This window comes from Lissotriton vulgaris, chromosome 5, assembly GCF_964263255.1.
Source record: "Lissotriton vulgaris chromosome 5, aLisVul1.2, whole genome shotgun sequence".
Classification (NCBI taxonomy): domain Eukaryota; kingdom Metazoa; phylum Chordata; class Amphibia; order Caudata; family Salamandridae; genus Lissotriton; species Lissotriton vulgaris.
In genome coordinates, this window is record NC_141693.1 from 685500728 (window position 1) to 685524549 (window position 23822).

The 23822-nt window shown below is 45.7% G+C and overlaps 1 protein-coding gene across 1 annotated transcript in view; it reads left to right on the forward strand.

Annotated features, from left to right (window-relative positions):
- CDH23 (cadherin related 23) overlaps window positions 1-23822 on the forward strand; it is a 2828172-nt gene that overhangs the window by 2060016 nt on the left and 744334 nt on the right. Inside the window, exons 35-37 of the mRNA XM_086919477.1 lie at window positions 15377-15505; window positions 16126-16254; window positions 16858-17085. Coding sequence (XP_086775603.1) covers window positions 15377-15505; window positions 16126-16254; window positions 16858-17085 — 486 coding nt within the window. The remainder of the gene's footprint in view (window positions 1-15376; window positions 15506-16125; window positions 16255-16857; window positions 17086-23822) is intronic.

Genomic DNA, 23822 nt, shown 5'->3' on the forward strand with positions numbered 1-23822 from the left:
CCCCAATCTTCAAGCACCACCTCCAAAAGAAAGCAACCCACTCCATCGGGACCAGAGGCAAGGGAGACGATCCCTTGCATTCAGCCACGGTTTGCGGATTTCCGTATAACATGTATCCATTGTGATAAGACCATCTCCTATGGTGAACTGAGCATAAAGCTTATCGTCCTTGCTGGGGACAACCACAAATGCCCCAGAAAACCCTAATTTTTACTCTTTTTTTTTTTGCTCCAGTTGAGCCATTTTCAATTCCCTGTTTTTTCGTTTCTCCCCATAAAAATAACAAAAAAAATATAAAATAGTTCATAAAAGCCAAAAAAAGTACAAAATGTTCCAAAAACACAACAAAAATATAAAACAACAAAAAGAAGAAAAAAACAGTTCTTTTTAGAACTACCTCCAATTTATAAAAAAAGGCTACATTTTTTAATAACTCTGTCATTCTTCTTTCCCCATGGACCGCTCCCCGGTGCGTGTACCGGGCGCTCCCCCCGCGCAAATCAAAAAAAAATATATATATATTTTGCACCGTGTGGCCCTTTTATAGCCCCCACATCAAACCTAGCGGGTCAGGGGGGGTCTACCCTGCCCCCTTATGGTCATTTCCCCCTTTTTTTTCCACCTCTTGTGTCTCTACCCTACAGACACACAAGATGGCGGCCGGTCCGGACTGTTTCGAATGTTTACAGACACCCGAGAGCCAATCAGCTTTCCGTGCGCACCTCGCGTGTTTTTTTAGAAATAGAAAAACAGAAATGCAGATAGAGGCAAGAGAGGCGCAGAGGGAAGCAGGAGTGGCTTGCACACCATTAGTACCAATTTAACACCCACATTTAGCAATAAATAACAGGTGACCATTCTAGCTTTGCAAAGGGTACTTCAATCACCCTGTAACACTTGTCGCTGCATTTTTGTTAACATTGGAGCCGTTTAAGTTAGAAACAAGGCTTTTTTCGTTCAAATGCGCAGATTAGGGAGCAGATGATTAATTATGTGGCTAATGCAGAAAATGTATAATTGTGCGAAACTCGGTGCAGCCAAACAGTCACATAATTCCAGTGACTCTGATAATACCTCTGACTAGGTTCACAAGTGCTCTTAAGTGATTCCTTTTTTTTCTCTCACTGAGTTCATAGTTGAGCTTCTATGAAAAAGAGGAAGACTAAACTTGAGGTCACCACTCCACAACACAAAGTACCATACCACATAATTTCTCTCCCTAACCCATAATCCCACTCTACATAATTCCTACCCACTAAATACCACATACTTTCTTCCACATAATCTCACTGCACAACATACCACATAATTCCACTACACACAACGTACATCCACTCCACTCCAAAAGAAATTAGTAAAAAACTTTTGCATTTATAATGCCAATAGCTCTAATTCTCGCAAATGCAAAACCTATTACATTGCAAACACTTTTTTAACAATAGTCGCATTTGCCGAGTGGTGGAGAAAGGATGCTGGGCCTCTGACCAGCGCTCAGAAATTCCGCTGCATAGGACTTACAGAAGGTACTATGAGGGCCTCTTGGCCCCCAAAGTCCCTCAGGAGTAAATTGGACTTCATCGCCCATCCCGTAGTCTGCCAGGAGGTACGTTTGCAGAGTGGTGGAGAAAGGGGGGCATGGCATCAGAAGACATTTTAGAAATCCCACTGTGAGAGACTTACTGGAGGTAACAAGAGGGGTAGTTGGCCCCCAAGGACATCCTTGGGGGCCAACTACTCATCCTATTTCCTCCAGTAAGTCCCACACAGCAGGATTGCTAAATTCTCATAGCAGGTCACGCCCCCTTTGCCCACCACTCTGCAAAAGCGCTCCCTGGCTCGCTCTTGGAGGGGGATTGAAGTCCCCTTCGCTGCAGAGGGTACTTTAGGTGCCAACTAGCCTACCTCTTACCTCCAGTAAGCCCCACACAGTGGGATTGCTATGCCCCACCAGCAGTGCAATACGAGTCGAGTGTGCAGATTTGTGTAAAAAGGGGCATGGCCACAGACCACCTATCTTAAATCAGCTGTTTGGCACTTACTGAAGGGACCTCGTGAGCTAGTTGGCCCCCACGGACCCTCAGTATTCAAGGGGACTTAATTCCCCAACTTAGAATGTGTAGAGTGCTGCACGGAGGGGGCGGGGCCTCCGGCAAGATATCAGCTTTTTAAAATTTTGTTTTTAGAAGGGGGGCTGTGTGGCCCCTTTCCCTTAATTATTTTTGGGCCCTGGGGCCTGAGCATTTCATTTAGTTTAAAAAAAATAGAAAAACTGGAGCCGAGTAGGGCGGGCATCGGCCGGTGCCTGTAGGGGTATCACCAACCCCACGAGCAAGTAAGATGGACGGGGATGGGATTAAGCACTCTGCCAAGTTGGGGATGCGGGCGGGTTCTCGTCCGTGGTGCAGGGGAGCAGGGAGGGGGAGGGGGGGGGAAAGTTGTATTGTTTTGGTTGATAATGTTCTCAGTCATCGCCGCTTCCATTCGGATCATGGTTCCACTGCAAGCCATACACTCCTGGTTCTCTATCACAGATCTTCACACAAGCGCTATGCTCCGCCTTCACGCCTCAGTCACACTAGTCATACCTCCACATGGCCCAACGACATAGCAACGCACCCGCTGTAGGCGACACGCACCTAACAGCGGTATCCCCTTTAAAATTGCTCACCTGGAATGTTAGGGGCCTGGGGGACAAAATTAAGAGGGGGTTGGTTCTCCAAACTATTAAACGTCACGGGCCAGACTTGGTGATGTTGCAAGAGACACACCTGGCCGGGTCCACCTGCAAAGCCCTTGACAGGCGCGGATATACCATGGCGGCGCATGCAGAGTTCACCACGGGGTCCAGGGGCACTGGGATACTTCTCAAGAAAAACTCCTCCTTTATGATTGACAGCCACAAAACAGACGACCAGGGCAGATTTGCGGCGCTACACGGCCAATGGGAAGGGAAACCCCTCAACGTGGTGTCAGTATACATTCCCCCGGCGCTACACTCCACGGCACTGCCTGCACTGGGTCAATTTCTCGTAGACCTCCCAGAGGGTGACATGATTATTGGCGGGGACTTTAACGCCATAACAGACCCGCTATTAGACACCTTTCCCTTACGAGACCGGCAGCAAGGGGCCGCCGTGCTTCCTGGTTTCCTGTCCGCATTGGGCCTCACGGATGTTTGGTGTCACATGAACCCAACGACTAAACAGTACATGCACTATTCATCTGCACATAACAGTCTTTCGCGCATTGACTATCTTTTCTTCTTGGGGGTAGGGCTGGGTTCCGTGGACAAACTTGAGATCCTACCTAGGGGTATATCTGACCACTCCCCAGTGTCCCTCCACATCACATCCAAGGAGCAAAAACGTGCCAGGCTATACCCAATATACCCCAACTACTTACAGATCCCAGGTGTCCGGAAGAAGATTAAACTGGCCTCATCGCACTACTTTACAGAAAATACAGGGACGGTCTCCTCACCCTCAATACTTTGGGAGGCGTACAAAGCGGTCCTGCGCGGCGCAGCAATAGCGACTATCACAGGGCACAAGCGAGACTCCAGAAAAGAACTCGCTCAATTAGAACTGGCTCTCCACAACGCGAATGTCGCCCACATGTCCGATCCCACCCCTGACACCGCGCATGCGCTCCATCTCAAACAGCAACAGCACTTGGCCCACCTCACAACGGTGACCAAGGGACACTTGGCGAGCACTGCCAGCAGGATATACGATGTGGGGTACAAAGCCGGAAAAATGCTAGCATGGTTGGACAGACGGGGTGGTAGCAACAGAGGCATTCAGAGGCTATACAATCAAGAGGGCCAGCTGCTGACGCACCCTGAACAAATCGTACACATTTTAGCACGCCACTATCAGGAAATCTACACACCGATTAGGGCGGCCACAGAGCAGGAGGCATTAGCATCACTCGGTCAAATCACTGTCCCCACACTTTCCCAGGAAGCACAACTGGAACTGGACACTGACCTAACCGAAACTGAAATCCAATTAGCAATACAGTCTTTGCAATCCGGCAAAGCACTTGGTCCGAATGGGATACCCATAGAATGGTACAAAGTGGCAGCCCCCCTATTGAGCAAACCCTTACTGGATATGTATAAGGACAGTCTTGTTAAGGCCGCACTCCCTCTGGATCAGCGCACGGCCACCATAGTGGCTATCCCCAAACCCGACAAGCCACAGACACTATGCTCCTCGTACCGACCTATCTCCCTGCTCAATGTTGAAGCGAAGATACTTGCGAAACTCCTGGCTAGCCGCCTGACGGCGCACTTGCACACCCTGATACACCCAGACCAATCGGGATTCATGCCGCATAGGAGCACAGCACTGAATTTGCGGAGGGTGCATGGGGTCCTGGCGAGAGCACATCTCCTTTCCAAACAGGCAGTCATCCTATCCCTGGACGCCAAAATGGCGTTTGATCTTGTGGAGTGGGAGTACTTATTCGCAGTCCTGGCCCGTATGGGCTTCGGACCGAAATACATGGCATGGGTCCGGTTACTGTACAAGTCGCCAATGGCACAGGTGGTCGCGAATGGTCACATCTCACAGCCCTTTCCATTAGGACGCGGAACAAGACAAGGGTGCCGGCTATCGCCCCTACTTTTTGCGCTGGTGCTTGAGCCGCTGGCCATCCTACTTAGGGCAACACCACTGTTTCGGGGACTCACGTGGGAGGACGGGTGGGAAGACAAAGTGTCACTATATGCAGATGACATGCTGATCTATATGACCGACCCCAACGAAGGTATCCCTGCCCTGCTGACCCTATGCAACGAGCATGGGAAGGCATCTGGCTACACCCTTAACTGGTCCAAATCTATCATCTTCGTACTCAAGGGCCCGGAACCAACACTGCGAGATGACTGCCCCCTACAATTGGCGTCAGGCTCATTTAAATACCTGGGCATTATTATCACCACTAATGCGACAGACTTTTATAACGCAAATCTGGTGCCGCCTCTGGCACGTCTCCGTGCAGACGTTAAATACTGGGCCACCCTGCCATTAACCCTCCTTGGAAGAGCAGCACTATACAAAATGATGGCTCTCCCTAGATTTCTTTACGTGTTGGAGAATACTCCTTATGTGGTGGCCCCACGCTACTTCCAACAGGTCGCTGCACTTGTATCTGCACTACTATGGAACAATGGCCCAGCTCGTATAGCTCAAGATAAATTAGTTAAAAGCTGGTACGAGGGAGGGATTGCACTACCCAACCTTCAATTGTATTACTGGACCTCCCAGCTTAAGATAATAAATCAATGGATCCACGTCCCGCGGGGGGACCCCGCATACCAAGCGGACTGGTCACAGTTGGGAACGGACGGCATGCTCGCGGTGCTATACAATCGCGCAAGGGCCCGTAAACTGATCGGTCCGACACTGCACACGGTGTCCCTGTGGCATGCAGCGCAGTCCCGACTCGGATGGCAGGGGAAAATTACGAATATGACGCCATTGTGGGACACGAAATCGCTAGGGAACTTAAGAGCCAGTAAGGGTTTCGCACAATGGGACCAAATAGGAATTTCGGTTGTAGGAGACCTTTGGGATAAGGGCTCAGTGGTCGCATTCTCACAATTGCGGCAACAGTATGATATGGGGCCCACTGAAACTTACAGGTATGTGCAAATCCGGCACGCCCTACTGCACGCAATCCCTCCCGACACAGTACTCCCGGAATCCTCTCCACTGGAGGACAGGTTGCTAACTGACTTTATGGAACAGAAGGCAACCTCCCTTACATACAAAAAACTAATTAATAACCTGCCGGACCCCACATAGAAGCTCCGAGAGCGATGGGCCGGGGAACTCGGGGATATGGACGACACGGAATGGAACGAGGCGTTGGCCTCACCGAGGGAGGTGGGCATCTCAGCTAGGTTAAGGCTGGTACAACTCAAGATCCTACACCCCACCTACTATACCAGAACACTTTTGCACAGGATACAGAAGACACCACACCCTTTCTGTCTCAGGGGCTGCTTCACACACTATGGGACTGCCCATTGCTTTAGGAGGTATGGAAACAGATTATGCGAACAGTCTCCCAGGCCCTTGAAATATCACTCCTGCCTGAGCCCCGCAAATGTCTGTTAAACATTTGGGATCCTACTGACCTGAACAAGTATGAACAGTTGTGGGCCACATTAGCTATGACAGTGGCAAAAAGGGACATAGCACAAAAATGGGGTGCTCCGGACTTGCCGACAGTGTCGGGCTGGGTTAGAAATATGGACCTCCTCATGGTGAAGGAACGGGCGGTATATATGTTGCGGGCCTGTCCGCGTAAATGGAATAAAGTATGGACACCTTGGAATAAATATAGGGGGGAACCATGTGACCCGTTGCCGGAGGATGAAGAGCTGGAGTCAGAGGAGGAGGACGATTAGAGGGGCGGAATGATGTGAGGATCTCTGATTTGTGTGGGGGTGGAGGGAGCAGCAACTGTAAACTCTGAACCAGTGTATGAGCTCTATGCAGTGGAAGACACCATTATATGAAAGAGCACAATTGTATGCAGTGGTGATGACATTAGTTAAGTTCTTTTGTAGAAATCATTTTCCTTCCATACGTAGAAGTCACTCAAAACTAACTGCAGTTTATAATAGGTGGACGAAATACGAACTGGAACAGACTATGGAATGTTGAACTATATGCTTCTATAAGGAATTCTATGTAACTCTTTCCTTTTTGTACATTGTGAACATTAACCTTGTACGCCGTTCTATCCTGTCACTTAACCATCTACACAGCCATAATGAAACAATATGTACCAGATGCAAGCAATGAAAATGTTGAAAATAACTTCTGCGCCAATTTGTCAATAAAGTTTTCCAAAAAAAAAAAAAAAAAATTGAAAAAACAGAAGGGGCCAAGTGCCCCCCCTGCCCTGGGCCACTATTAGTCCCGGGGACCACATATCAGGGGGCCTGGCCTTGTTTAAAGAAAAATATATGTTTTGCGAGAGGGGGGCTGCATGGCCCCCTCCCCTGGGCTACCTCTGGCCCGGGGACCCCATACCCTGGGCCGGCCCTTAGCATTGGGGACCATGAGGGGAGCCCCAATGCCACCACGGTCCCGCCAGCTCTCCATCTCCTGTGGGAGCCGGCATTGCTTTTACACAAGGGGAACTGCTGCCATGCAGCTCCCCCTGGGCAAAAGCAATATGCTTTAGTTTTTGGAAGCAAGAGCAAGTTTCCTGCTCTCACTTCCAAAAACCATAGCAAACAGCAATGTCCTGGTGTCCCCGGGGCAGTGTACCTATTTTATAATAATTTAAGCCCCGGGGAGGTAGCGGTCCCCGGGGCTGCAGGAGGGAGCCTGGGAGCCCCCATCCAATTAAATAAGCCCCGGGAGGTGGCGGTCCCTGGGGCTGCAGGGGGCCTGTGCCCCCGCGAACAAATCAGAAAGCCCCAGGGAGGTGGGGCTACATATATCAAATTTCCCCCAGGACCTGGCCCAACCGGGAGCTTTTAAAAACGTTTGTTTTAAAATTTTTCTGACAGATTCGCGCACCGGCACAACCCCGCCCCAAAATTGGGAAAAAATGCTTATTTTGGGCAGTCCTGGGGGGTCAGGGTGTTTTGATCCTGCCCCCTTTTCTTGTTTGCAATGTATGTCTCACCTTTTTGATTTTCACTTGATGCGAGGCACAAGATGGCTGCCAACACTTCCTGGTGTTTGCTGCCAATTAGTATGAAGCTTGTGCTGATTAGGCTCCGCCTAGATATCTATATTTCTTTTTTTTTTTATATTTCAAAAACTACTGAATGAATTTACACCATTTAAAAAAAAGGCCGCTTTCTGGACCAAGAGCTACCTTTTTGACAAATTTGGTGTACTTCTGTTCAGCAGTTCGGGCTGTAGCCTGATCCAAAATTTCCTATGGAAATTAACATGGAGAAAACGCGCTTTGGGACCCCCCTATTGTCTCCGCCCCTGCTTCACGAATCACCCCAAAACTTTCAACAGAGAAACTGAGAGGGCCGACCCATTAGTTTTGAAGATTTTGCAAAGATTCGTCAAACGGCGCTAAAGATATTGGCAAAAGAAAAAACGCTTTTCCTGTGGAAACTAGGTTCTAAGTATAACTAACATATATAAATATATTTATATATATATATATATATATATATATATATTACCTACTGGCGGTCGCCAGTAGGTATATATAGTTAGGATTTTTTCTCTATGGAACTTTTGAAAATTCTATGTCTAATAACTTTGGCGTTTGTGGACGGAATCGGCTGAAATTTTCAGGAAAATGGCACATTTTGTTTCTGATCAGCCCCTGAAAATTTGGGGGGGTTTCGTCAAGGGGGGGGGCGAGAAAAAAGGGGGGTCCCAAAACGCGTTTTTCCCATTCATTTTACCATAGGGCGTTTGGCCTCACTTTTAGCTCGAACGGCTGAATGGATTTACACGAAACTTGGCAAAATTGTAGGGACTGTTAGCCCGATGTGCCTTTGCTGGGTCTCAATATATGTGCTCCAGTGGATTTTGAGAAATTAACGTTTAAAAAAACAGATATATCTCTGACAGCGTCCTGGATAGCGAACCAGTTCGCGTACTTTTCGCGTAACGGAGCTTTGCGAAGCGAAGCTGATTGGCTCTCCGGTGTCTGTCAACATTCTAAACAGTCCATAGCGGCCGCCATCTTGTCTCTCGGTAGGATCGAGAGACAAGAGGAGGCCAAAACGAAGGGGCAAATGACCATAAGGGGGCATAGTAGATCCTCCCTGACCCCCTAGGTTTGATGTGGAGGATTTAAAAGGACCCCGCGGGGTTTTAAAAAAAAAACGTTTTTTTTACGTGGGGTGCGCCCGGTACACGCACTCGAAAGCGGTCCAGGGAGCGTACTATAGGGAAACAAGAATGAAAGACTTTTTAAATATTGTATGTTTATTGATTGTTCGTTTTTTTTTTAATTTTTATTTACGTAGCAACATGTAGGTACCAATGCAGAGTGTAAAAATAAATAAACGCCGTCTCCTTTGTAGATATCTTGAAAGTTGTTTCAGAAGTTATTGTGGTATATGGAATTCATTCCATAGTCTGTCTGGAAGACCGAAACAATATGGAGGCAGGAGATGATAAAGAGATGTTAAATACACATTGGAGATAATATAGTTGGAGAAAGGAAGTAACTATGAGGAAATTTACTACGTAACATAAACAAGTTTTACAGTATACTATAAGTCTGACTTTACATTATAATCAATTTGGTACTAGTTTAGGAATTACATATAAAAAAGATTAAAGACTCTAACAATTTTTGATTATTAAATATAAATTTATTCTTCTGATTTTTCTGATTCTTTTTCAATATTTAATAGACTGTCTAATATTTGACTGTCCAAAATGTCCTCTTGTTGAGTGAACATAACTTCCCACATTTTATCGTCCTCATAATGAAGTAACAAATCCACAGATTCTACACATTGTAGAAGTTCTTGGTCTCGTGATTCGTCTATGAATTTCAAGTCAATGCGTTCAATGATTTTCTCATTGTTCATCTCTAGGGCAATTTTCAAAGGAAACGTTCTGTTCTCCTTCCTTTTTTGTGCTGAAATTTGCATAAAAAATAAATATATCAGTAGAGATAAGGAAAATAATTATGCATTTCCGTAAAAGTTTGTTGACGTCACTTCGGCACGCAACGTAAGCGCCCTCGGAAGCGCCTACGTTCGCGCCGCGTTTGTGCGTTTGCGCCCCAGAAGCGCCTACGTTCGGGCCGCGTAAACGCACCCGGAATCGCTCCTGAGCGCGCAGCGTAAGCGCGTCAGGTCATGTGACCTTAAAATAACACTTTTCATTGGTTGCTAACAGTTTTCTTTACAAAGAATGAAATCCCCACCCATTTCCTTCACTTCTTCTTTCACTTTTGTGACTGAAAGACCTGCCTTTTTGCTCCAGGATATTTCTTGGTTTTTCAATGGCTGCCAGACAATCCAGCAGTGAGGATGACTCCAATGAATTCATCAATGAACAGCCTCCTCAACGAAAAGTTAAGGAGCATTTCATTTGGAAATTTTTTATAATCCCACCTGGACTAAAAAAGGTTAATGCTCCAAAAGTACAGTGCAGGATCTGCAAAGAAGAGCTGTCTCGAGGTAATCCTTTGAAAAAGTACTCTTTTGGGAACTTTACAATGATCCGGCATGTGGAGAGGAAGCACCCCCAGAATTTTGCCAGGGAAAGTGTCAGGGCTCTGGCACAAGAGGTTCCCAAAGATGGGGCCTCTACATCAACCGGAGGAGCAACTTCTTCTGGGAGGGAGCAATCACAGGAGCAGGTGCCAAACATTCAACCTGCATTTAACCATGGGGTCGTCAGATGCAGATACTGCAATCAACTCCTCACCTATGGGGAGCAAAGTGTCCAGCTCATGGTTCGAGCATTGGAGAACCATCGCTGCCCTTCCCACCCCTAATTTTTTTGTTTTTTTTGCTCCTGTTGAGCAGTTTCCATTCCCTGTTTTTGTTCCAGTTTTGAAAAAGAAGAAAACCAAAAGTTCTTTTCAGAACTACCTCCAATTCTCATCAAAGAGCTATATTCTTAAAAAAATGAAAAAGAGTAAGTGAAATAGAGTGCATTGATAATTGAAAGGAGAATGAGTAAGAAAGAACAGAAAGGTATGAGAGGAGAAAGTAACTCCTTGCGACATGATTCGTCATACATTAAATATGACACATCTGGAATGTCGTAAGGAGTGCGCACAGAAAAGTGATGCATCGCACCAGCGGTGTAAAAAAATGCACCTCGTTGCGCTATATTTAAAAAGTGACGCATCTAGATAGATGGGTCACTTTTTAAAACCCTGCGCCACATTATACCTGCGTCAGGTATAATGTATGCAAGGGGGGCGTAAACAAAGAATACATTTTACAGCTTTTGATATTTGCTATTAAAAAACCATTGAAATTCACTGAAAAAACCATAGGTTATAGACCATATATAGTTAGGGATTAGCATTTACAAAACCTTAATTTACTCGCACAAAACCATAGAAATTCACATATATAGTTAGTTGCAATAACTATATATCGCGCACCCGCAATCCACTGCTGATGATGTCACATATTACATCATTCATGACATGGTCAGTGACATCACTGATGACATCACTGATGACATCTCATTTGACATTACTGATCACATCACTGATGACATAATTCATGTGATAATACGATGAACCTCTTCAGACTCTAATATAACCTTAGATACACTCAGTGTAAACAGACACTCACAGACTGTCACTCATCCATGGAGTTACTCACACACCTAGTCAGTCATGCAAAGAATCAATCACACCTCCATTTCCTCAACTATACAGTTATACACACCTGATTTATATTGGATTACAGCCAAGAATCCCAAAAAAACTCTCAGATTTTAAAAAAGAATTGGAAGATACTACAACTAGATCCCACTGTGGGACAGAGGATGGGGACTCACCCAATTATAACGTATAGAAGAGCAACAAACTTAAAAGACCAGTTGGTCCACAGCCATTTCCAAAGTAAAAAGTCAAAGAACATATGGCTAAAAACGCAGGGATTCGTGAAATGTTATAATTGCAAAGTGTGTGAGATTGCCAAACCCACAAAAGAACTAATCATGGCAAACCAAAAAACTTGGAAAACAAAAGAATTAATAACTTGCAAAAGTCAGTACACAATTTACATGATAGAGTGCCCATGTAAGTTAAAATACATAGGGAGCACCATATGTGAATTAAAATTACGAATCCTGCAACATGTCCGCTCCACAGTCAACAAGGACAGGAACAACGCGGTAGCCAAACACATGGAAAGCCATCACGATGGAAATTGGAAACTCTTAAAGTTTTGGGGAATAGAAACAATGTCCCTGTCGGACCGAGGTGGCCACCGGGAACAACTTTTGAGGCAAAAGGAGTCTCGACATATTCTGAATTTTCGAACCATGACACCCCTAGGACTGAATCAGTCGGAGGAACTGTACATTCATTTGTAAACTAGAAATTATTTCCAACTTCTCTATTCCAAATGTCTCTCCTCGACCCCCATACCCTATCCCCCACCCACTGTTTTCTCAAATTTTGAAATTTAAATATTAGCTGCGTGTGTGCCCACTGGAGGGCAATACTCTACTGTGTATAAATTGATTGCGCAGCACTAATGGTATGAATAAATAGACAGGGTGTCTAGAAATACAGTTTTGTACCTACGATAGGAATAATACTAAAGAAAATGTAAAACTACATAGTCCACAATTCATAGTAGTAGAACAAACAGGAAGTATGGAAATCACATGCTTTCCGGGTGAGTCTGGGTGGTTTAAAATAATGTGTAACCTCAGAAGTAAACGACCGTGAGCAAGGTAGATGTAACTACCGAAACGCGTTGGTTTAATCTGTGCTCAAAAAGAAAAGAAAATAATTGCTTTGAAAGAACAGTGGCTGTGAGTTGTGGCTCATTTTGTTTGTTCCGTGGAATTTACGTGGTTGGATATATATATATATATATATATATATATATATATATATATATATATATATATATATATATATATATATATATATATATATATATATATATATATATATATATATATATATTATGACTCCAACCTTTTGTCACCTAACTTCTTGAAGCCTTGACAGGCTAAGGGAAGAACATTCCTGAACCTGGTGTGGAGATAGGACAGGGTGTCCGTCCTGCACACAAAAGCTGGCACCAGGTGCAAATATTGGACCTCCAGAGCCTCTCTTCAGAACACCCCTGGACCTGTGGACATTACAGAAGAAGGACTGCTCTGCTGCTTGAGGACTGCCTTGCTGTGATGAGAAGTAAGACTGGGCCTGCTTACCTTCATCCCAGGCTAACCTGAGTGACTCCAAGGGTCAGGCGACTGACCTCCTATTTGCGCTACGAGGACCTAACAAGTTCTAGTGGGCTACCTGCAACTGCTCAGCTAACTTCCTGCAACTCGGCTTGCCTGAGCCCTGCTGGCCTCTGCTTAAGTGAGATACTGATCCCCAAAAAGTGCCCTCGTAAGTCCTGACCCTGACAACAGTTTGAACTCTTCCAAAGAAGAAAAGGTGAAATCCTGAAGTTTGGGCTCTACACGACTGCAAACGGGGCCCTTCGCGCCTAGATGCTGCCGTCCGTGACCACCGCCAAGGCGAAGCTCCTGTGAAGACCTGCTGTTCGCTCTACAGCGACCTCCATGGATGACTGGTAGTGCTCGATCTGCACTTCGTGCTACAGTGATGACAGCCCACGCCACCTGCAGGGCACAGTCTGCTCTTCATGCTACAGTACAATGGTTTCTCTGCTCCTCGCGGCTATCTCCACCGCAAACGGATCTCTTTGTATCGGACTTGGAGAAGAACTAACCTGGTCTCTGTATCTGATCTGTTCACCATCAGGGGCGGCCTAAACTTGTCACTTTTCTCCGGTCTAGCACAATCAGATGACCCTGAGTGACACATTTTGCTTTTTAGTGCTATTTTCACTAACAACTTTGAAGTTAAGACTCCTAAGCAGTGACAACCCTGACCAGGGAATGTGGAGCTGACTCTGCGTGCTTCCCAGGGAGGCTGAAGTGGTTGCTAGGGAGTAGATAGATTACTGAAGAGCTAACTGAGGCCACAGAGACAGGAATAGGTTAGAACACAGACACCCTAGTAAAATGGCATGGCCCCAGGGAGGGGGACAATAGCAACAGCACAAGCCCGCCCTTACTGTTTGAGGGATCTTGTAGAGTTGCCTCAGTCCTAATGCGCACCCTAAACTGGAGTAGTAGGGTATTGCAAGCCAGGGATTTGTATGCGAGTGACACGTCTGAGGGGAGGGGAGGGAGGGGCGGTTATGGGTAGGCTGTTTAAACTCAAGAACTTGGGCACATACAGTAGATCCAGAATCAAACACTAATGATCCTACGCCCCTGGGGTTGCTCAGAGAGGGGTGGGAAATTATGAAAATTGTAGTGATCACTATTCCTTTTAATTTACTTCTGTATCAGCTGTATAACGAATTGGTCAATTACGATCCTGATCGATGAAGTATAAGATGAAGTATAAGATGTACCAATGTCAGCTGGAATTTTATGTCAAACCAAATAAAGTTTGTATTTTTAAAAAAACTTTTGAAGTTAAGTATCTCCAGTTCTACTGATTTGATGTGTATTGTTCTGGTATCATTTTATGTATTCAAATGTACTCTATTTTTCCAAATTAGTTTGAAATATTTCTTGTATTATGTTTTTATTTTATTACTGTTTGTGTGTTGCATAAAATGTTTTCATTTTTACTCTAAGTTAAGCCTGCCTGCTATTGTACCAAGATCTCAGAGGGTTAAGCACAGGTTAATTTAGTCATTTCCGTGCTTCCCCCTGACAATGAATAAGGTTGCTACATGAGTGGGGCTTCCACCCTTCTCAACCAATGACCCAATTTCTTGCAAGTGGGGTACACATTTCCCTACTTGTCCCTATCCCTTCTAAATTGTGTTTAGAAGATGATTTAAATATTCTCTCTAAGGTGCAGCCTTCTGTTGATAAACCAGGTGGCTGTCCACTGAGAGGCTGAATAAAGTTACGATTGCTGGTTTCTTCCAAAAAACTCCATATAATGAGACTAAGTTTTATATATGTACCTTATCCTGAAATTTGTAATAAACAAATATTGTAAAAAGACATTTAAAATTATGGTGATTTATTTTATTGTTTAAATCAATTGATATTTGCATTATTGTACTCATTGTCGTTTTTCTGTAAAATTGCTGGTGAATACTATTAATTCAAATGTAATGGAACAGATTTTGATTTCGAACATTTTACAATGCGTGCCACTGTGCATGTAGTTGTAGACGTACAGAAATAATCATTTGGATGAGAAGGACAATCGGTGGTAGGAGGACATTGTGGGTATCCAGTGAGACAACTCTGCTTGTTGTACGTGATTGATCACAGAACACACATGATATTGTTCTGAGCTTTTCACATAATGTGGTCTATTCCACCTTGCTTAACATTGTATCCCTCTTACCTATTGGCGAATAGATATCTCAAAAATTATTTCCTCCCACAGTGTTGTATGGGTTTCTAAAATGTGTTTTCTTTGTCTAACTTAGCATTCCTAATCACTGACTTGACTTGTCTTAATTAATTTTCTAAAATTTTTGCTTTATCTCTTGCTGCGATTTATTTTTCTTCCTCATCGTCTCCAACTTACATTTTTGCTAGTGTTTCAGTTACATTTATTCGTTTGCATACCTCTTATTTATTGCCTCTATTTCTCCCACCCTCCCCGTCTAACATTTTTTGTGTTTCTTAAATTCTGTTTATCTTTTTTGCAGGTGACCTTTTCACTGATAGCAGGGAACGTTAATGGAACCTTTGAGATTCTCACAACTAACAACACATATGGAGAGATCATTTTGGTTAAGTCGTTGGATAGGGAGTTGCTGGATCAATATGTACTGAGGGTAAGGACAACGTGCCTACCAGTGGCATTTATTTGACAGTGTGCAGGAACAGCAGGGTCCTCCTGGTTGTGTGTTTCCTTTATCAGCTGGACTGGTAGATACTCTTGATAGTGTATTAATTCCCACAGTGCAGGATTATGCAATCAAGTGTAATTTCAAATATTACATCTGTAATAGGCCTCTCAGATCCATCAGTTTAAAATGGCAAACTCCAGTGGTCTTTTTACTTAGTGATAGTCAAACCTAACCAAATGCTAAGCTTAAAGATGAAAATCAGTACAATTGTGGAATGCAACAATTTTATTTTATTGCTTACATTGGCTCTGTGAGCAATAGAATTGTTACCTAAAGCCCCGTACTTTAAAAACCTGGTTATTGTGTGTTTTAGAATTTACGAAGTTGAATGAGGTTTCATAGGACTGACTGTTGCACCTCATTACATTTGTATAAAAACGTGAATGTTAAACAACTGTGGGCCCATGTACTTTCCCCAGATTAAATCAAACTTTTCGGAATCCTGACAATGTATTAAACAGTTTTTATATTACTGTACTGTATAGTCTCAATACAAGAAGTTGGTGATAGAAAAATAGTGATAATATTTCTTGATGCAATTGTAGGTCCAAGCTTCCGACAGTGGTTCTCCTCCACGCAGAACCCAGCACGCAGTGACCATCAATGTCCTTGATGTGAATGACAACCCGCCGATCATTGAGCGACCGCTTGGCTACAACGTCAGCATAAATGAGGTATGGCTTTGCACTCTGCTTGCATGTGTAACACAACTAAATGCCCCTTCAATATGCGGGTGAAATCAGACACATTATTAAATAAATAAATTCAACGGCCCAAAGACTTTCTAGGAACTTGCCACAGACAATGTGGATTCCAGGATTGTCAAAATACTAAGGCTGCCAGGGCGCGACGCCATTCCATGCTTCTTCCTTCTACCACCGGTCTCTTGTATGTTCTTGTTCATCCTTGTCAACACTGATACAAATTTAAGCACAAGTAAATATTCAAAATTGTTCTTAGGTCCTTGACACGAAGAGGGGGAAATGGCTGAAGCGTATACATACAACATTGTTGTGGCACAACTCTGGCAGCTAGCACTATATGTATAAAAACACGTTAATGTTAAAGTGAGCAGTCAGAATTTAGAGTACTGTGCATCTCTGCTACCTAGTATAGAATGCTAATTGTATACCTAATGCAATTACTAATTGACTGCATAATGCATTAAAATACTGCGTTTGTAACTATAAATAAGATTCTTTGAATTTCACATACGGTCTATTGCCAAATACAGACACTTCTTTACCCTAAGTAACATTTTTTCTCCTGGTTTTCAGAATGTTGGTGGAGGAACTTTAGTGGTTCGGGTTCAAGCAACTGACAGAGATATTGGTCTCAACAAAGTCCTCTCCTACTACATCGTCCAGGGCAATGAGGCTCTCACCTTCCGTATGGACCGCACCACTGGTGAGATCTCCACCAGGCCATCTCCTCCCAATCGCGAAGAGCAGAGCTTCTATCGGCTGGTTGTTACTGTGGAGGATGAAGGCACGCCTCCGCTTTCCGTAAGTTCCTGTCCATCCCTTGAGGTGGATAGTGTTACATAAATCTTTATGCTTGCAGTCAGTATTACAATTGTCTGATAAGTGCACTTGATATACTGACACAGAGGTAGAACTAGCTGCAGGCTAATGAACTAAAAGAGAACCGGTCAGCTTTATGTTATGTCAGTAGTTTATATAAGCAGCCAGGAAGTCTTCCATTGACGTGGCCTCAGGTGGATGTCTCAGTTAGCAGTGTGTTGAATGCTTGTTGTAGGTTCCTTTAAGCGTGATGCATTTAATACAACCTTCCCTAACCTCGGTTGTGTGAGTATTTTCTTGTTCAAAATTCTGTTTCTCTCTGCTAGGGTCGGTATCTACCTATCTCACTGCCTCCCTGCCTAGGCATCCGTGTCACCCAGCTCCAGGGGAAGAGACTCTGATATCCAGTGTTCTGGACTTGCACTTTCATTATTCTATGTATCCCAGTCCCAGTCTGTTTCTGAAAATATTGAGTGGGTAAAGATGCCTTTGGGAAAATTAATGTTCTTGATTCCTTTCTGGTGTTGCAGTCTCTAGCCCAGAGAGGCTCTTTCTTTCTGCCTTACCACCAACTCCTCCCCGAAGTATCGTTTAGCTGCCTCTTTGGTAGCTGCATCCATCTGGTTACACCAGAAGGCATTGGGCAAACCAGGCTAATTAATTTAAATTGTTCTGTGACAACAGCGAGCATAGGTGAGATTTTCTAAGGGTAGCCTGGCATTATCATTGGGTATGGACATGCACAAAACCAATATGATGCGTCAAGAGAAACACAAAAACGGCTATGAATATAGAGTGGTTGCTCACGCAAGACCGAGCTCTTACAATAGGGCCTGTTAGAACTGGCTATCTCTGGTTGGCTAAGGCTGACGCCAAAGCTAGGCAGAAACCACCATTCTAGTCAGGGCAAGGGAGTCACACGCCAAGATAACCCCTGCTCACCCCCTTGGTAGCTTTGCACGAGCAGACAGGCTTATCGCGGAGGCAATGTGTAAAGCATTTGCGCAAGCACACACCAGCAACAACATCCTAGGCACACCACAAAAGGAACTCCACACAAGGTTATATAAAAATAACTTCTGTATTGTCAAAACACATCAGATAGAAATCACACATGTACATTGTGCCAACTGGCACGGGCAATATTCACAAGGGATTATTTACACCAGGACAGGGCCACATGGGCCACTGTCAGAATCAACACTTAGTAGAAATAGTACTTCTAGAACTTAGAATAAGTATAGCACAAAATAACAGTTATAAATCACAACCAGTAACTACTGGTAACAGGTAAGTACCACCTACGCAACCTTAACCACCTTAGGAGAGTGTCACGCATGGAACCAGGACCTCACTAGGACCACCTGTACTAGAAAGAACAACCACCTAAGTATCACAATACAATTAGGGGTATCAGCAAGAACACATTACACATGATGCATCATAACATTCAGAGGTGTAGGGAAGGAAAACACATGATGCATAAAACATACATTCAGCAGTGTAATAACAAGGCACATGATGCATCAAAAACGCATTCAGAGGTGCAGGGAAGGAAAAACACATGATGCATAAACCAACAAATTCAGAGGTGTAAAATCAAGGAAGACACATGATGCATAAAAACATTCAGAGGTGCCAGACCACAACTCAATAGCGCAAAAACACATGATGCCTAAAAACATTCAGAGGTGTAAGATCAAGGTGCGTAATCATATTAAATGCATTACATTTCCTAGCACCACATCACATTGTGCATAACGTACATAAGCCACTACCTGTGGCAGTCCCTAGGCCAACTGGCCTTGTTGGGGCTAGAACGCCCTGTGTCCCAATAGTCAGGGTCCTAAACGGTGCAGCTGCCCACTAATTGCTGGGCAGCTGGGAATCAATAATTGGGGCCCTGGAGCCTCTCTGGGCTCCAAAACAAAATGGCCCTCAAGAGCCTCCCAGGGCTCGTAAAACAAATATGCCCCCTCGAGCCTATCTACAACAGCTGTGGGGCCCTGGAGCCTCGGGGCCCAATATCAACAATGCCCCAGGCCGGAGCCTCGCTGGGCTCTTAATCACAAATGTCCACGGGGAGCCTTTGCGGCTCTAACAAAGAAATGCCGCCTGGATGGAGCCTCTCAGGGCTCAAGAACAACGTAATGCCGTCAGAGCCTCTCGTGGGCTCTTTAACACAAAGAATGCCTGGAACGTTGGAGTCCCCGCTCGGGGGACTCTGAATCCACAAATGCCCAAGAGCCTCTCCCGGGTTCTGCATCACAAGTGCCCTCCCACGGAGATAGAGCACACTGGGGGGGGGGGGCACCAGCACTGTGCCCCGACGCCCCCCTTCTGCCACTACCAATACCGGGAACCACTCACCGGTCTCTTCGGCGCGACTTCTTGACGGCTGCGCACCAGGCTTTGCCCGGTCCCCCATGTCGGGACCGGGACTTGGTAGAAGGCTGACTCCTCGACCGGGGCTCCCTCCAGCACAGGGGAGCCCCGCAACACAGGCTCTTTTCCGTTGGCGGCCCCAGGGCTCTCCCTACGTCACGGGAGCCCCCGGCCGCAGGTGGCCAGGATTCGGCCAGCCTCTCCTCCTCGCTTCCTCTCTCGCGGAGCTTCCTTCCGTCCGAGAAGCCCCGCCCATGTCCCTCGCAATCGTGCTTGACTTCCTGGTCACGCTACAGCGGCCAGGAGCAGGCTTCTTCGGGCTCTCTGTGGCGGGGGGAACAGAGCAGCAAATGCCGGGTGGGCACCGGCTCCTCTGTTAAAAAGAAGGTCGGAAATACGGGCATAGTTAAAATAAGCGCTTCCAGGCGCTGGGGCAAATGCAGCTTTCTCAGCGCTAGAAATACGAATAAAGCGCTCAGGAACCACACAGTCCAGCTAAAATAAAGCACTCCCAAGCGCTAAGGAGAATAAACAGCGCTCCCAGGCCCTAGAATAAAAATAAAGTGCTCCCCAGCGCTAGGGGCATACAGGTCAGCACAAATCCTGGGGCCAAGATTTGGAGAAACCAGCTCATCAGCAAGGAAAAGTCCTCCAGTCCCCCAGGCAAAGCAGAGGGGTCCCAGCACAGGGTCCATCAAACATCCAGGGGCTGGGCAGGGCCCAGGGAGGCAAGCCTTCCCCTGGGCCCAAGCAGCAGCACGCCCCTGGCAGGATTCAAGTCAGAAACAAGAACATTTTGTAAGAGGACACAGACCCTTTTTATACAGAGAAATCCTTTGTCTAGCAGGGTGCAGGCAGTGTGAGAACCAGCTAGAACTGGTTATAGGGAATTCCTTTCATTGGCCAGGCTAGGGACATCAGACGCACCCCAGGGGGTGGAGCCAGCATTGTGTGGGGAAAACCCAGCCTCATTCAGGACCCTCAAACCAGACGGTCAATCCACAAGCAGGCCCATGCTCCCCCTCATATCAGCATGTTAAACACTCCATTCACCACCGGGGCAGACCCTCCCAGACTCTTGGAGCCAGCTCACCAGCCAGCCTCAGCCAATCACGCGCCAGACACAAATTACACAAATATGCCAACTTCTAGAAGTGGCACTTCTACACTAGACACAATCATGCCGCATATACCATTACGCAGCATTCAATCTCATTATTATTTCAGGCCTAATTTGGAGAGGACCGTCCAGAGATATTGGTGTGAGAATAGATAGATTGTACCAATAGCGCCAGTGCTTGTCTCTAATACAGGTACGGCCAGCACAGCTAACAGCAGTGGGGCGAGACAGGGGCTGGTGGGGAAGTGGACAGACGACAGATGAGGGAAAGTAAAATAAAACAAAAACATAAAACCACTTATATTGCGCTCACAGCATTGCCGACTCAGCCCTTCAAGTCTTACACCCTCCCTCCTAACTTTCAAAATGGCAAACAAGACCTCTCTTCTTATTCAACTTGACCTTGTTCCCTTAAATTCCTTACACCAGATTATAAGCAAATAAAACAGAAGCAACCTCAAATATTGTTGGAAATTGGGTTACGGGTTGAGTGGGGTGAAACCCTACTCAGGCAGTGTAAGAAATTGGGTTACTGGTTGAGGGGGGTGAAACCCTACTCCAGCAGGAACCACAATCATTGTCAGGCTGAGGCACAAGCAAACCCCAAATTAATCTGTGCTCAACCCTCTGGTAGCTTGAAACAAAGCAGTCAGGCTTAACTTGAAGGCAATGTGGAAACTATTTGTGCATCCTTTCAAACAGTAATAAAGTGAAAACACCACACAAAAAGGATCGTACAATTGATTATAAAAAGAATAATTTTTAATAAATAAAACAAAAACAAAATCAAAATGACAAAAATCTATTTAGTCGAACAGGAGATATGCACGTTTTAAAATATTTCAGTGAAAGTAGCACCAAAAAGCACAAAGTGCCAACTGCGGACATCTGTGGTGCTGGACCGGAACAAAGTCAGAAGTTCCAACCGACCGCGATGTTGTGCGGGTCGGCTACAGGGACCCAGTTAGACCCGCTGAACAAAGTACCTTTAATCTTGGTTTGTGGTACGCTGTGAAGGTCCATGGAAAAGGTGCAATATGCAGATGAAGCAATATGTTGGTTCTGTGATGTGACGAGGCTGAAATGCAAGGGCCAGCATCATCGTTGAGGACCTGGTTGACAATGGTTTGCAATGCAAATTCCTTCGGCGAGAATGGTTTGGGCATTCAGCGCGATGCGATGGCTCAGAGGAGCTACAATGCAGAGTCCAGTGTTGTCGTTAAGGCTGCCGTCAATGAAGAATTAGAGAGCCTGTGCCGAGGATGCATCACGCAGTAGGGGTGCCGAAGAGGTGGCGGGCTGGGATGAGAGTTTTTGTTCCTGAAAAGAGCCACACAGTTGTTGCGATGCATCTGTTCTGTTCAGGGTTGCGCCGTGCAGCAAAGGAGATGCTTTGGTTCCACTGGATCCTCAGAGGCTGGCACAGCACCTTAGTCCCACTCCCTATGGTCCAGGACCAAGGGGACACCACTCACAGATGGTAAAGTTCAAGTGCTGGGGTTGAGGTTGTTGGAGCCTACTGTCCCTGATGCTCAAGTCAGTAGACCAGCCAGCTAGCCCTTGGAGTCAGTCTGGTGTCCTGGGTTCAACAGATGGAGGTCCAGTCCTTCTCACCCAGGCAAGAGGGCAGCAGGTCAGCACAGCAGGCCAGCAGATCTTCAGAGCAGCAGTGTAGCACAGTGGCAGCCCTTTTAGTAGCACTACGGTCATTCTTCATGCCAGAGTATCCATGGGTCCTAAAGTGTTGGGGCCTGACATCCACAATGTATACCCAGTTCTGCCTTTGAAGTGGGAGAATCTTCTAGAGGCATGCCTTTTAAGTGCACAGGTGACCTGCCATCTTTGCCTTGGCTCTAGACAGTCCTTTGTGTGGATGCCGGGTCCAGTTTATTCAAGTGTAAGTGGGGCTGTGCCCAGTTCCTCCCTCCCATCCTGCCCACTGATGGGCCATCCAGGCACAACTAAATTCTCTATTGTGTGTGGCTGTCTAGGATGAATACACAAAGCCTAACTGTCAACTACACACTGGAATGTGACCCAGAAGCAGTCTGAAGGCACCAAATGGTTAAGACAGGAAAATGGAAACTTTCTAAAAGTTGCATTTTCTAAATTGTAAGTTAAAATCTGACTTCACCATAATTTAAGGCTTTTCATTACAATTTCAAAGGCATAAACCATGAAGGAGTCACCTGTTCCCATTTGGACGTTACAGCTTGTTACATTTGATAAGGTAACTCCATTGTTATCCTATGGGGAGATAGGCCATGCACTACCAGGACACGTACACCTTAAAAGTCCGACTTTTTATATAAATTGTACACTGCCCTCGCTGCTGTCCTGTACCTACCCAAAGGGTGACTTATATGTATTAAAAAAGGAGGATATGGGCCTGGCAAAACGTTTATTATGCCAGGTCAAAATGGCATCTCAAAACTGCTCACACAAGTTGTGAGGGCAGGCTGGGCCCCGCGGTTCTGAAGAAACTACAGGGCTGTCATGCGGAGTCCTGCCTTGTCATCGAGGATGCCATCAATGAGGACTTGCAATGTGTAGGCCTGCATCAATGATGTATTGCACAGCGACTGTTCCAAGGAACTGTAGGCTGTGATGTGAACTAGTAAGTTATAGGGCGTTAGGCAGAAGCCAGAGAGAGAAAACGAGAGAGAGAGACAGGCAGGAAGTGAGGTCAGATAGAGAAAAAGAGAGAGAGAGAGAGAGAGAGAGAGAGAGAGAGATAGCCAGGTGAGGAGGGAAAAGTTGAGTATAGAAATGTGCATAGAGGTGAGGTCAGGATAGGTTGAAAAAGACTGAGTCAGAGGTAGCAGTAAGGAGAGCCCAGGAGAGAGGTTGAAATTGAGTAAGAGATATAGGTTTGAGAAAGAAAGATAACTTTACCAGTAGAGGGACTTTTCAAGGTGGGGCCTAGGTAATTGCCTGTGCCTTAACATGGCTCTGTGCCAATCCTCCCCCTCTCTCAGTTCCTTTTTCCAATTCTTTTATCTGCCTATGAGCAGCAAAATTTGGAAAAATCATCCTGGTGTGCTACAATCAGCGGCAGCCGGCACAGGTAAGCACGGCGGGGCGGAGCAGGTACGGAGCAGGGACGGAGTGGGGTCGGGCGGGGTTGGATGGGCTGAAGTCGACATACGACAGAATAGGCATAGTTAAATAAATAATACATAATACCTATTCTGTCGACTCCCCCCCGGCCCAC